General features: G+C 38.7%; 1 protein-coding gene across 5 annotated transcripts in view; it reads right to left on the bottom strand.

Annotated features, from left to right (window-relative positions):
- Positions 1-14,584, bottom strand: part of PURG (purine rich element binding protein G) — a 46,510-nt gene that overhangs the window by 31,766 nt on the left and 160 nt on the right. For 3 of the 5 annotated variants that reach the window (XR_015156451.1, XR_015156450.1, XM_086380944.1), the window contains exon 2: positions 13,421-14,299. Coding sequence is in view for 3 of the 5 variants with exons in the window: in XM_086380944.1 (XP_086237070.1) it covers positions 13,421-14,293 (873 nt within the window). In the remaining 2 variants the exon portion in view is untranslated. Of the gene's footprint in view, positions 1-4,135; positions 4,668-9,113; positions 14,300-14,584 lie in introns of those variants that run through there. The other 2 variants (XM_086380945.1, XM_086380943.1) reach the window with 2 other exon arrangements.

A 14,584-nucleotide genomic window follows, 5' to 3' on the forward strand; every position in this document is an offset into this window, starting at 1 on the left:
GGTAAGGGCCACTAAACTGGTTTAACAAACCCTCTAGGTGATTCTAATTCCCATAAAGTTTGAAAACCACTGGATCTGTAAACAGGGCAGGCATCACAGTTCATCCTTTTGGAGTTCAGAAGAAAAAGAAGAAACTTGGTAATTAAAATATGAAAATGAATGGAATAATGCAGAAAGAGCAGGATGACAGAAAAAGTTGCCAAAAAGAAAAAAAAAAAAAAGCCCAATGAAACTCTAATATTGCTAAGACCTGTTTGACATAACCAGTTGACTTCGGATCATGAAAATTAAATTGTAGACCCACAGTTGCCAACAAAGATTCGTCTAGTCAAGGCTATGGTTTTTCGAGTGGTCATGTATCGATGTAAGAGCTGGACTATAAAGAAAGCTGAGTGCTGAAGAATTGATGCTTTTGAACTGTGGTGTTGGAGAAGACTCTTGAGAGTCCCTTGGACTGAAAGGAGATCCAATCAGTTCATTCTAAAGGAGATCAGTCCTGGGTGTTCATTGGAAGGACTGATGTTGAGGCTGAAACTCCAATACTTTGGCCACCTGATGTGAGGAGCTGACTCATTGGAAAAGACCCTGATGCTGGGAAAGATTGAGGGCAGGAGGAGAAGGGGATGACAGAGGATGAGATGGGTGGATGGCATCACCGACTCAATGGACATGGGTTTGGGTGGACTCCGGGAGATGGTGGTAGACAGGGAGGCCTGGCGTGCTGTAGTTCATGGCTTGCAAAGAGTCGGACATGACTGAGCAACTGAACTGAACTGACCCACAGTGAATAGTAATTTGTTTCCTCTGTTCCCTTTGGGTAGAATTGGGGTGATCATCTGCATTTTCATCATCTGATCTCTTTAAAGAATTATTCACATTTATTTGAAATAAGTGGTCAAGATGAGAGATTCAATCTATAATCTACAACAAAAATCAAGTAAGTTGGATTAGCATCATACTTTAACCAGCTAGATAAATGTTCATATAAGTAAGTGTCTTTTGGTGGTACCAGCCCAGGTGTAGGGAAGTTTTGGATTAAAAAGAATTCCCAGTAACTGTAGGCAGATTTATTGACAGTGGTGGCTGGGGTAGATTGTGCTTTGTTAGTTGGGGGTTAAATCTCAGACTAAGTCTTAAATGCAGTCTGGCCTAACTGAGCACTCTCTGGCTTTGTGTCAGTAAGCATCAAATATATTCTGAACCAGTTTCTAAGACTCTAGAAAATTATATTAAAATGAGGATACCTGTAGAAGGTCAGGAAGCAACAGTTAGAACTGGACATGGAACAACAGACTGGTTCCAAATTGGGAAAGGAGTATGTCAAGGCGGTATATTGTCACCCTGCTTATTTAACTTATATGCAGAGTACATCATGAGAAACGCTGGGCTGGAGGAAGCACAAGCTGGAATCAAGATTGCCGGGAGAAATATCAATAACCTCAGATATGCAGATGACACCACCCTTATGGCAGAAAGTGAAGAACTAAAGAGCCTCTTGATGAAAGTGAGGAGAGTGAAAAAGTTGGCTTGAAGCTTAACATTCAGAAAATGAAGATCATGGCATCCGGTCCCATCACTTCATGGCAGATAGATGGGGAAACAGTGACCGATTTTATTTTTCTGGGCTCCAAAATCACTGCAGATGGTGACTGCAGCAATGAAATTAAGAGACACTTACTCCTTGGAAGGAATATTATGACCAACCTAGACAGCATATTAAAAAGCAGAGACATTACTTTGCCAACAAAGGTCCATCTAGTCAAGGCCATGGTTTTTCCAGTGGTCATGTATGGATGTGAGAGTTGGACTGTGAAGAAAGCTGAGAACTGAAGAACTGATGCTTTTGAACTGTGGTGTTGGAGAAGACTCTTGAGAGTCCCTTGGACTGCAAGGAGATCCAACCAGTCCATCCTAAAGGTGATCAGTCGTGGGTGTTCATTGGAAGGACTGATGTTGAGGCTGAAACTCCAATACTTTGGCCACCTGATGAGAAGAGCTGACTCATTGAAAAAGACCCTGATGCTGGGAAAGATTGAGGGCAGGAGGAGAAGGGGACGACAGAGGATGAGACGGTTGGATGGCATCATTGACTTGATGGACATGGGTTTGTGTGGACTCTGGGAGTTGGTGATGGACAGGGAGGCCTGGCGTGCTGTGGTTCATGGGGTCACAAAGAGTCGGACACGACTGAGTGACTGAACTGAACTGAACTGAATGGTAGAAGATGTCTAGCAAAGCCTAGAGCATGAAGACAATAGTTATTAGTACTTCCTAGAGCATGGTAGTAGTTATTAGTACTGATAAATCTTATTTGACTCTCCATTTTGTTAACACCTTCTGTTTGAAAATGGTCATGGTGCAATTTTCCTAGAGGCTAAATTCATTTCTGAAATTACCTGTCAATCATGCTAGTCAAAATATTTTCTGAAGATCTGCTGGGTACTGAAAAGTGGGAGTAACTGACCCTTCAGGCTGTATCATCCCAAGTAAAATGTTTTCTCTTCATCTTAAACTGTTATACAGAAGTTCTAATCAGTGCTGAAATTAGTTAAGTGAAGCAGCAGCCCTTCTTTCTTAGAGTCCAAAGTCAAGTTCATAGGGCCATTTATACATTTTCAAAATGAGCTTTAGCCTTTCGTTGTGGTGTTTCAACAGTCATTGGAACAAATAAATAGGATAAAGAGGGGCGATGGTGGTAGTGGGAGAAAATGAGTCCTTAACCACTTTCATGGACGTGAGTCTGAGTGAACTCCGGGAGCTGGTGATGGACAGGGAGGCCTGGTGTGCTGCAATTCATGGGGTCGCAAAGAGTCGGACACGACTGAGCGACTGAACTGAACTGAACTGAACCACTTTCAAGGAAATCAACACTGGATATTCATTGGAAGGACTAACGTTGAAGCTGAAGCTCCAAATACTTTGGTCACCTGATGCGAAGAGCCGACTCACTGGAAAAGACTCTGTTGCTGAGAAAGATGGAGGGCAGGAGGAGAAGGGAGCGACAGAGGATGAGATGGTTGGATGGCAACACCGACTCAATGCACACGAGTTTGAACAAACTCTGGGAGATGGTGAAGGACAGGGAAGCCTGGCACAATGCAGGCCATGGGGTTGTGAACAGTCAGATATGAGTTAGCAATTGAACAACCACCACCACTTTCAATAGGGTAAAATGTACAAAAGGGACGGGAAAAATAAGGAAGATTATTTATAAGTGGCAGAACTTCAAGTTCTATTTTTATGCCTGATGATAACATGGTTTACCCTCATGGGGGAATTTACTCAACAACGATCGATGTGTTTATGTGTGCTCAGTTGCTCAATTGTGTCTGACGCAAAAGTGTCTGACTTGCAACCCTGTGGACTGACTGTAGCCTACCAGGCTCCTCTGTCCATGGGATTTTCCAGACCAGAATACTGGAGTGGGGTGCCATTTCCTCCTCCAGGGGGCCAGGGGATCTTCCTGACTCAGGAAGAGTCCTTGTGAGTCTAGAACCCGAGTCTCTTGCGTCTCTTGCATTGGCAGGCAGACTCTTTGCCACTGAGCCACTTGGCAAGCCCTTTATGCATCCTAACCAATAGATAAAACCCCATAATAAATGCAACTGAAACTTCAGACTATTCTACTTATTTAAATTCTAGACTGACAATCATTGGTATAAATCACATTGCTAGTTTAAAGGACCTAGAAATAAAATATAGCTGTTTCTGAAGTAAATTAGCAAATGATAAGAAAAGTTCCGTACATTTTGTACAAAAGTTTTGTACATACAAGGTGTTTTGTACGTATCCATATCTTTATTCCTAAGTCATTAGCTCAAGATTTTGTTGTTTCATTTGCTGGGTAATTCTGTCACTTAGGTGTGTTCTTTTGGTAAAGCTGCTTGGAGGGTTTGAAATGGGAAACTGAGAAATATTTCTACAAAATGGCCAGGGTAAAGAACTGCCAAACTGAAGTATTATTTTTCATCTGAGTTAGATTTCAAACTACACTGAAGAAGAAGCAATCATGAATCTAAAATGGATCTGCTATTTTGAGGACAAGGAGAGAAAAAAAAAAAAACAACCTTCTACAACAGCCAATTCACTCTACAGAATCTGTTGATCAGATTACTAGCATGAACCACCACCAGGCTTTCATTAAATGCTTCTGCAATGGAATTTATGTGCACAGGTATTTTTGAAATTGACAGATCACATATGTGTATATGCACTTCAAAATACACTTTGCTTGCTCTAAAATGCTGTCTTTGATAAAGAAATGGGCCTCCAAAAGACGGGTTTAGAGAGAAAGGTGTCACTTTTTGTGATTGCTGTTGTTTAGTTGCTAAGTCATGCCTGACTCTTTGCCATCCCATGGACTCTAAGCCCTCTAGGTTCCTCTGTCCATGGGATTTTTCCATGCAAGAGTACTGGATTGGGTTGCTATTTTTTCTCCAGGGGATCTTCCCAAGCCAGGGATCGAACCTGTATCTCCTGCATTGGCAGGCGGGTTCTTTAAAGCTGAGCCACCCGGGAGGCCAGTCACTCTTTTCAACTCCCCCTACTGGCAGTGATGCTGGCAGTGCTCAGTGCAGGACTGGGATGCCTAAATAAAAGCCTCTGAGACAAAAACCCGTGTGATGCTTCTTGTCTCTCCAGTCACCAACCTCTGCAGTTTCTCAAGGCTAAAAACAAAAATAAAACAAACTTATTATGTTTTATCTTGGCACACCCTAGTAGTTACAGTCCTCTACAGCAGAACAATACTGTTGGAAGTTCAGCGTTCTTGATATTCTCTGTTAAATGTCATGACTTGTAATATAGGACATTCAATAGGACCAAGGAGATTGGGGTCAAAGGAAGTATCTGATTGTCAGGGACCAATGTGATGATAATTGCAGTATATTATTTAGCAATATAATTTATGGTTAATTCTGGAACAATGGCATTTCAAAAACTGATGTTAACTTTAATAATTCTTAATATAAAAAAATGACTACAGTATGTATAGACCTAGAGATGCTGCTTTCCAAAAAGCAGACCTTGAATAGACAACAAAAATATTTGGTAAAAAATTTAAAGCCTAGGATAGTTATGGAGTAAGTATACAACAATTTGGTTCTAAAGAAGGCTAGGAACAAAATCTTCTCTTGTGTGGACATTCTACAACTGATACTTCTGTTAGTCTTTCTGGCATCCTCTCAGGTTGTTACATTATTACAGTTGTTTTTAATATAAAGAGAGCATCTCTTACACTTACCAGTTCAGGTATTTTTCATCTATTTTTTTCTTTCGCTCTCCTTCAATACAGAATTTTAAAAGTTTAGAGTAGGAGGGAACCCTAGCTTCTAGGACAAAATTGTTCATGTTTCATATAAAGAAACAATCGAACCAAACTTAAATAACTTGCTCAGGGTCAGGCCATACACTGGCAGAATTAGGTCTTATCATTCTTTCTCAAATGCTCTTTCAAAGGTTAAATAAATAGATTTTGTTCTGAGAAGGACTTATTTACCTCAGTTCTATTAGACTGATTTCTTTTGTTACAGTCAAGCAAAATAATCAGCCACCACCTTTGTCTTCTCTATTTCTTCTTTTATATTTGTGACCTCTAGACAACTTCATTAAACCCACAACAAACCATAAATAAAATCCTGAATTATCCTACACAATTATTTGTTCTAAAAAAACCAAAATACTGAATATTTCAATATAGGCATCTCAGATTAAGACATTCTGCCTCTACCCATATCAAATAATCAGATTTATATTGCTATCTTGATAAAGACTTATCAAAAGATCTTCCCAACCCAGGGATCAAACCTGGGTCTCCTGCATTGCAGGTAGATACTTTACGATCTAAGTAATTAGTACTAGTTGCTCAGTCGTGCCCAACTCTTTGCAACCCCATGGACTGCAGCCCACCAGGCTCCACCGTCCATGAGATTTTCCAGGCAAGGATACTGGAGTGGGTTGCCATTTCCTTCTCCAGGGGATCTTCCCAACCCAGGGTTTGAACCTGGGTCTCCTACACTGCAGGCAGATCCTACAAGGTAATCCCTTGATAAAGACTAAAACCAAAAAAAGCATTTTCCCCACAATCTTACACTTTGAGTGACTTTAAAATTTTTAAATACTGTAAACTCTTTTCTTAGGGATTACTTTCCTTTTTCTTTACTCCTAGTATTTCCTGGAAACAATGAATAGTTTGAGTAGAATAATATGGAAATGAAGTATAAAGAGGTAAAAATCAAAGTACAGACAACGGCTATTCAATCTTAGAAAAAAGTAAACAACACTCAAGAAGAAATCGTATATCTCATTTAAAAGAGTATTCTCTCCACATTCACATTACCAACTACTTCCACTACAGCAGCACTAATTCATTTCCAGTAAGATTTTATTTACTAGATGTTATTGGCCTCAATAAGGCTAAGCGCTCTCTCACAAGGGATATTGCAAAGAAGGTAAAGTTTGGAAAAAAATTTACCAGAAAGCATCAACATGGGAAACTTCTCTTTAATGAAGGATGTGTTTTAGCTGTTCAGTCGTGCCTGACTCTTTTCGACCCCGTGGACTGCAGCCCACTAGGCTCCTCTGTCCATGAGATTTTCCAGGCAAGGATACTGGAGTGGGTGGCTATTTCCTTCTCCAGGGGATCTTCCCAACCCAGGGATGGAACCCAGGTCTCCTGCACTGCAGGCAGATTTTTTACTGACTGAGCTACAAGGATGGAAAATTATTAATATTTTTAGCCTAAACGTGAGCAAAACTCTTTCCAAAGGTGAATTTACCTTCCTTTTGATCCCTCTCTTTAAGAAAGGAACAATAACTACAAACCATTTTAAGCTTAAACAAGTAAATACCTGGAAATCTTAACCAATGTAATAGACTCTGCAAAGGATAGTGAGTTGTTCACTAAAATGACAGAAGCAAACTTTCAAGCTTTAAAAATATATGTTTAAGACAATCTCGCTTTCTAACAACACCTTTCTCATGTTACAAACAGAAAATCATGCCATCAATTATGATTATTCTAAAGATGAATTAAAGTGCTTTAATTTTTTAAGTCTTTAAACATTTTCATAAAGTTTACATATACTAATCCATAAAAAAATTCTTTCTCAACCCATATACTCTTTAAGATATTTCTAATGGTATTGGAGTTTTTACTTTGGTTGCTTTAATTCATAACTAGATAGGATCCTTCATGGTTCAAGTATGGGACGTTAATCTTTCATATCATAATCTTTTCCTGTTGGCTATTAGAAAAGTGACCTTAAAATGCCTCCTTGATGTGAATAAAAGGAGAATTACGACTTTTTGCAAGGAGGGGTTGGGGAACTATTAAAGCAACTTTGTTTATATTTTCAAGAATAGTAATTATGCAACTACATTTTAAAACAAATATTCTTCTGGCAGAGAATAGAAATGGTTTAGTTGTATTTTTAACTACATAGCCCTAAGGTATTTAATCTTTTCCCAAATCATCATAGTACCTTTTGGTCTCAAGGAAATCTGATAGACTCGGTCCCTCAAAGGGACCCAATGCTTTAAATAAACAGAACTAGCATTTTCTGTTTTTTGTTTAGTCTTGATTTGACTAAGTGCTAACTGAATGATTCATTAATAACGATACTTTTCTTATTATATATATAAATGCTCATGTTATTAAATCAACAATCTTCAACAGGTTGTAACCTTTTGTGGTGGTTCTAGTATTGATTTTCTCTAATACTGGTAAGGTCTTATATAAAAATAATAGTAACATAATTAGTAAAAACTGATTAAAAGTGACAATTTATTAAAGCTTTTAAATATGGGTATTTTTCGTGAGGACACAGTTAATTTAAAATAATCTTTGGGTAAACAATTTCACATCCTGAACTGTATCACATAAAGAAAAAGACCACCACTTTTTTGAGGGGCAGAAGAGGGAGAGATATGAGCACAAAGTAGTTTGGAATAAGGAAGGAGAACTGAATATTTATACATTTAAAAACTGATATGTACATATATTTGCACTTCAAGTAAATTCCAATGGGAGTCATTCGAAATTTCCTTGGGGTTCCCTTGGTGTCATAAATAGCTCAAATTAAATGCTATGGTAACTAGATCAAACATGGCATCTAAAGGAGAAGGGGGAAAATACACTTATAATGATAGATCTACTACTGATACTACTGGGTACAAGAGAGTGTCTATATGTTTTTAATTGTATGTTTTAAAAGAATATGTGTATATATATGTGTGTGTATATGCAGAGTAACTCTAGAAGGATACACAAGAAATTGGTAACACTAGTTGCTACCTTTCAGTGTCTATCAATCTGGAGCATCTAAATTTTGTACTATATGCAGGTTTTCCCTATTCAAAAATATTGAGTAAATAAATTTAAATTACTTAAAAAGCCATGTCAAATTAAGGAGAAAAGATTAATTTTTGACATTACTCAAGAAAATACACTAACATATAAACTGTTTTTCTACATAAATTTGAGTATGACAGAGTAACTGTGATCTAAAAACTCAATTTTCACAAGACATTAAATTGGGAAAAACACATTTCCCTGTACCTCATTTCTACAGCATTGTGGACTATAGATTGTCTTAACAGCATGCGAACATCTCTCCTCTCTTCCTCTGATGGGCTAGCCATGAGCCATCATTTCTCTATGAAACTCAAGGAATCTTGAAGGAAATTCCAGAAAGATTTTAAGAATCTGTATTTGGCAGAGATAAATATTACACCTGTATTATTGTGTTGGCATAGAGTCAATTTTAAATTCTCTTTGTGGTTTACTTTAGACTTTTATCCTGCCAAAGATGTTTGGTGTTTTGGTAAAAGACAGACTTCAAACTACGTGGTGACTAAGCAAAGTTCTTACATAAAGCTTGGAATAAGATTTTATAAATAGTTCCAATGAAAGACACTTGGAAATAAGCAGGAAAAAAGAAACTCATGAAGAAATTATTTTCAGTATACTACTTCAAGTTTCCAATCAAGTCCTATTTAAATATTAAAATAAACATAAAATCTAAAGGAATGATAGTACATATATCAACTTTCCATGGCAGCTGCTTATTAAAACTGAATGTCTGAGGGTATATTTCAATTTCATCCTCTTCAGATTGTGCAGCTCAGATAAATGTTTATTTTACTGAAAATATTTGCAAAATTACAATATAAATACATGAGTATATTAAGATAGGATCACTCTATATAATGTATTCTTATCCACATATATAAAATGAATGCAGTAAATATAGTATACTCTTGATGAATCGTTAGTACACAGTGTTTCTTAGTAAAGTACATACAACCTATTATTAAGCAACATTTATCTACTTTTCAAATGTACATCTTAGGAAGTTTTCAGGATGGAAGGATACACTAAATCCCCTAATACCCTTTTCGGTTGGTGAAAGTTAGCTCTTCTGCAAATTTTGAAATAACGTCATATTTATTTTAGCAGTTGTTCTTAGTTTCTTTGCATTTCCTTAATTTGAACTTTATGTCTCTAGTCTGGTTATTTTCTTAATGATGCCATATCAGCCAATCATACTTTGAATTCTAATACAGTACCAGGTACTGTCTTTTCATTAGTAAGTGAAACATGCATCAAAAATGAAACAGAATCATTAAAAGCTTTTTTTTTTTTTGCACAAATTCCCAAAATTCATTTTCAGGGTATTATGGGGAGTCTCAATTAGATATAATCTCAACTGTAATACTAGTCTGGGCTAGAAAGAGTTTTAGTAATTGATTCTAGTCCTTAAGAATACAAATACGAACTCTAAAATTCTTTGTTAGGTGTCTTGGGATTTACTTCAGAGGCATCTTCTACCCTTCTCCATGACACTGGTTGAATGGAAACTTGTTACTACAGCAGTTCCAACATAAACATATGCATGCAAGAGCTCACCCTACAGATTCTAAACTACACAGTTATTGAAACACGTCCCACCAGTCAAGTGGCATAAATGTACATCTTTTATATACAAAAGGTAAAGTGCATTATTAAATTAGTGAACTGACAGATTGTCTGCCTGGACAATATAGCTTTCAAATAGACAAATGTGAAATTCCCCCATTAGAACCCATTATTTCAAGAGGTTCCAACTAGCTTTTCCACCCTGTCATTTATTTTTGGCCATGCTCTTTAGTGCAAATAAGCTTGTGTTTGACTCAAGTTTAAGGGACATGGCAGTTTGGGGCTTTAACAAGGAAAATTATAAAATGTGGCAGAAGTTGAATTCTTTTATAATACATTGCATCTCTTGCATATAAGCAACAGATTAGTGCTGCTTTCAATTGGTAGGAGCACACTGCCAACAATGAAGAGGAACCCGTTTCCAGACTTTGTACTATCAGCTTATATGATTACAGTTTTGAGTCTGTACCACATTATGCTTGGATTATTATGTGCAAACATCATCAGTGTTTTAGAATTATATAGTGAAAGAGTAATTTTGGTTACTAACTTAAATGCTCACTTTTTGATTGCTAACATCCAGTTGCCTTAAGAGTTTTATATCTTCAAGGCAGGGATCCTAGTATTTTGAAGAATACCATGTACATGTGCAGCTCCATTTGTGATACAAATGACAATAAATAAAATGTATATTGCACAGATAAGAGTAGTAGCTTATTTTATAAGATACATGGCAATACATGTCCTAATACCAGAGTTTTGGACTGGATCTTACTGGATTATGGCTAATGAATGATTGGAAATGTTAAGTATCAAAAAATCATAGCATCATTTCCTTTTTCAGTGAACATTAACTTTGGAAAAAAAAGAAACTAAAGGACTGGCAGAAGGCTTAATGATTTTAAAGTATATTCAACTGCCGGTATATATGCATCTATGCAATCTATAGCTTTGAGATGGTAAAAACTTTGAAGTATACATACCATGTAGAAAATTTGGCTGCTTAACCCATTTTTAACTTAAATTGTTAATGAAAATTAAACTAATAATATTTATATACAATGAGTTAAAGATATTTACGTCTGACATAGTAGTGTGTGTGTGTGTATATATATATATAACACACATATATACATACACATATATGTATATATATAGACACACACACTCAAATCTTACCAGAGTAAAATCCAAAAAGGAAATTATTTAGACTTAACGGATATAAATATATTAGAAGAGAAGGTTTTAAGAGAGAGTACACAGTCACAGCAATAGTGATAGGAATGCTCAAATAGTGGAATATTCACACCTCCAGTTTGCCAAAATCTGACAGGTTATTATTCATAGGCACTATGATGGGCAGCAAAGCAATCAGTAGTATTGTAATTCAAGGGCACACCATTCCTTCCTAGACCCCAAAGCTACTTTTTATCAAGCCTATAATAGTTACTTTACAGTGAGGACTGTTTAAAGATCCTTGCTACTTTTAGAGTCTCAACACCCACCATGTGCTATTAACTCTAGTACTAACATCATCTTCTAACCTTCAGCTGTTCCACAGTGATCCAGATGGTCCACAATTATAATGAACTAGTGAGATTCCTTCACACTGTTTGAGGAAACCGGAAATACAATCCGTAAGCCAACACCAGCATATACGTCTGGGTTACTGACTGCTTGTTTTTAAGTAACATGAATTAGTGAAATTAATTTTCTTAATTCATCTCATTTAGTGACCTTTTGGGGGACAACCTCTGGAGGGAAAACAACTGTTAAAATAATTGTGAATTACTTATAGCGTATAGAAGAAGAGCTACATTCTGATCTCAATCCGTGCAGTCAGCTCTCATCAATGAGAGCTATATTTAGGGGTTGAAATCAGTGTTTGGCTCCTAAACATGATTATATGGACTTATTGTGTGGGAGGTGAGGAAAGCCAAGAGAAAAGACAGTAATTTCATTCAGAATAAAATGCAGCTCAACAGATAAAATTTCAGTCAGTTAATACAGGGTGGGTTGGTACACATATACATTATATCCACTTGTTTAAAAAACTGCTTAGGTGTTGGAAAATTGCAGTGGCACTTCCTGGAAAGTAATTTTTCATACAAGTAAATGGGTGAGTCTTGTGTAAGTAAACTTTTTTAAGTATCATAAAGAGCACCTTGGAAAATGCCTGAATTTTCTTTTCAAATATGCTTATAACCAATCTTCAAATAATATTTTTTCAGGCTGAAATTTTATGTTTATTCTAAATGCTTTTTAGAAAAGAGAAAACTTTTCCTGGAATTAAAACACCTGTAAAAGTCAGGTTTATACTGGAAGTGTTGAAATGGTCTTAAGGTGCTAAAAGTGCTACTAAAATATATTATTACAGATGTATTTTTATATCAGATAACTGGTGCACCAACCCCTCTGAAATTGTGTTAAAGCAGCAGCAAAAACTGTAACACCTTGAGTCTATGATATATTTTGGGAAAGAACCTCTTACAACCTTCAAATTAGTATGAAAAGCTAAAATATCAAGATTTCCATAGCAAAGCCATAGGATGAAGCCTCCCACGCAACAGTGACATAAAAAGTAATTCCTGAAACTTTGGAAAGCCACTAATAATATATGGTACAATCATCAGAGGTGAAGATAGGATTGTAACTAGCTTAGAATAACCAATAAAAACTCTCATGGCGTTGATACGGCAAGTGTAAACTGTAGGGTTACCACAAAATTTGAAATTATAGCATACTATAGTAACTAAGATTTGATTCTTTAATGGGACTGTTTAATATTCAGTTATCCAATGGACATTGAATGTATTTCAACTTGTCCTTTTATAAATAAATAAATATATTAGAATAGAAGTCAATTTCTGTTTCTGTGGTAACTGTCCTACAGGTAATCCTAGCAGCTTTTAATGAAGTAGGCATGGAATCCTTTTTGGGGGGAACTTATTAAGTAGAAATTCACACTTCCATATTAGGTATATGTATTTTTTTCAGGCTTATGTCATAGTGCAATGTAAATCTTAGCTAGGGTACTTGGAAGGTCAGAATGTCATACTTTGTGCTGATCTGCATACTTCAATAGTCTGGAGCAGTTGAAGCAGCTAAACTATTTAGCTCTGGGAAGGCAGGAGTTCCCATAAGAATTAGAGTGTTCTACGGGTAACATAACATAAGAATCAGACTCCTTGAAGTATAAACTACTAGAGGTATTACTGATAACAAAGGGCCCCCAAAGAGGAGAAATTTCTTCAAATGAGTATGGATCAGTTCTTTTAGCCAATCTATGATTTTAACTTTTGCCTGATGGAGTTCACTTTCATCTTAGTCGAGGCACGCTTGTTCTTCACCACTGGCCCTTCTGCCATCCATGCTCTTTTCTTTATGGCTGTTGCAAATTTTCCTCATCTCTTCTTCATACTTGATAAAATTCTCCCCAAACCTTGTCCAAGCCTTGAACGGAACGGTAATAGTATTACGGTAAGGTGGCCTCACCTCACTTACCTTCAGGAAAATTCCATATTTATTAGAGCCCACATCAAAGTAGAACCTTTTATTGTCCACTCTGAAAGAAGTCCCCTCGGGGAGTTCCACGGGGTCGTCGTCTCCACCTCTGCGTTCTTCGATGTCCCCTTCCCCATAGTCTTCGATGAGCTGAACCAAGGCGTCACGGAACTCGATCATTCCTTGAGCTGGGAGGACAATAGTCTGCTCCAGGCCCAAAGTGTGGCCAAAATAACCTATCATGCCAGTACCCCGCATCATGGTTTGTCTAATCCTTAGGAAGCGACCCCGCTGGTTTTCCTTCAGGTCTAGATAGTATTTCCTGTTGTCCCTCTCGATGTAGTCTGTTTTGAGGACACTGTGAGGGTGCTCTTCGGACCCCACCGAGACCGGCGGGGAGGGCGCTGAGTGCTTCTGTCTCCTCCTGGAGCTCTGCTCTTTGCCGTGACCGTGCTCTTGCCGGTGGCCTTTCAGGCCCAGGTGGGCATAGTGCTCGATGAAGTCCCCTAGACAGTCCTTCAGCTCCGCTGCCACCGACAGGGAGAGGGTCAGTTTACTCTTTCTGATATTGTCTTGCCGGCCTCTCCCTATCCAGACTTCGGCTATCTTGAGGAACCGGCCCCGCGAGCTCTGCTTCACGTCTAGGTAAAACCTCTTTTTCTGGATGTCCACTCGTTTGGAGGCCAGCTCCTGGATTTCGGCTGCGCCCCCAGCCTGATTAGGGGTGGCTGAAGCCGCGTAGTGGGGGTAGTGGGAGTGCTGGGCCTGGGGGTACAGTCTACTCTTGCTTAGGCCAGAACCCCCTACATTCTTGCCGCCGCGGCCACGGCCGCCGCCGCCGCCGCCGCCTCCCCTTCGCCTGGCTCTTTCCATCTTCAGCTGCAAGTGACAAACAGACACACGGGGTGGGGTGGGGGAGGGGGTGTTGAGAACAATCGCAGACGCCCCTCGGCCTGCGCTGCCCCAGCCTCTGCCCGGGACCCCCACATCGGGCCGCCGCAGCGCCGGGCTCCCCGCCTCTCCCGGACGGGCTGCGGCGGCCGGGCGAGCGGGCGGGCGGGCGGGCGGCGTCTCCCGGCTCCGCACTGGGCACTCAGCATCCCTCCGCCGCCCCTGGCCTCCCGCTCCCGCTCTGCGCCGGGCCGCCCGCCTCGGGCTCGGCAG

Source organism: Bos grunniens, chromosome 27 (assembly GCF_055505025.1).
Source record: "Bos grunniens cultivar Pamir isolate PY7600 chromosome 27, Bosgru_T2T1.0, whole genome shotgun sequence".
Taxonomy (NCBI): Eukaryota; Metazoa; Chordata; class Mammalia; order Artiodactyla; family Bovidae; genus Bos; species Bos grunniens.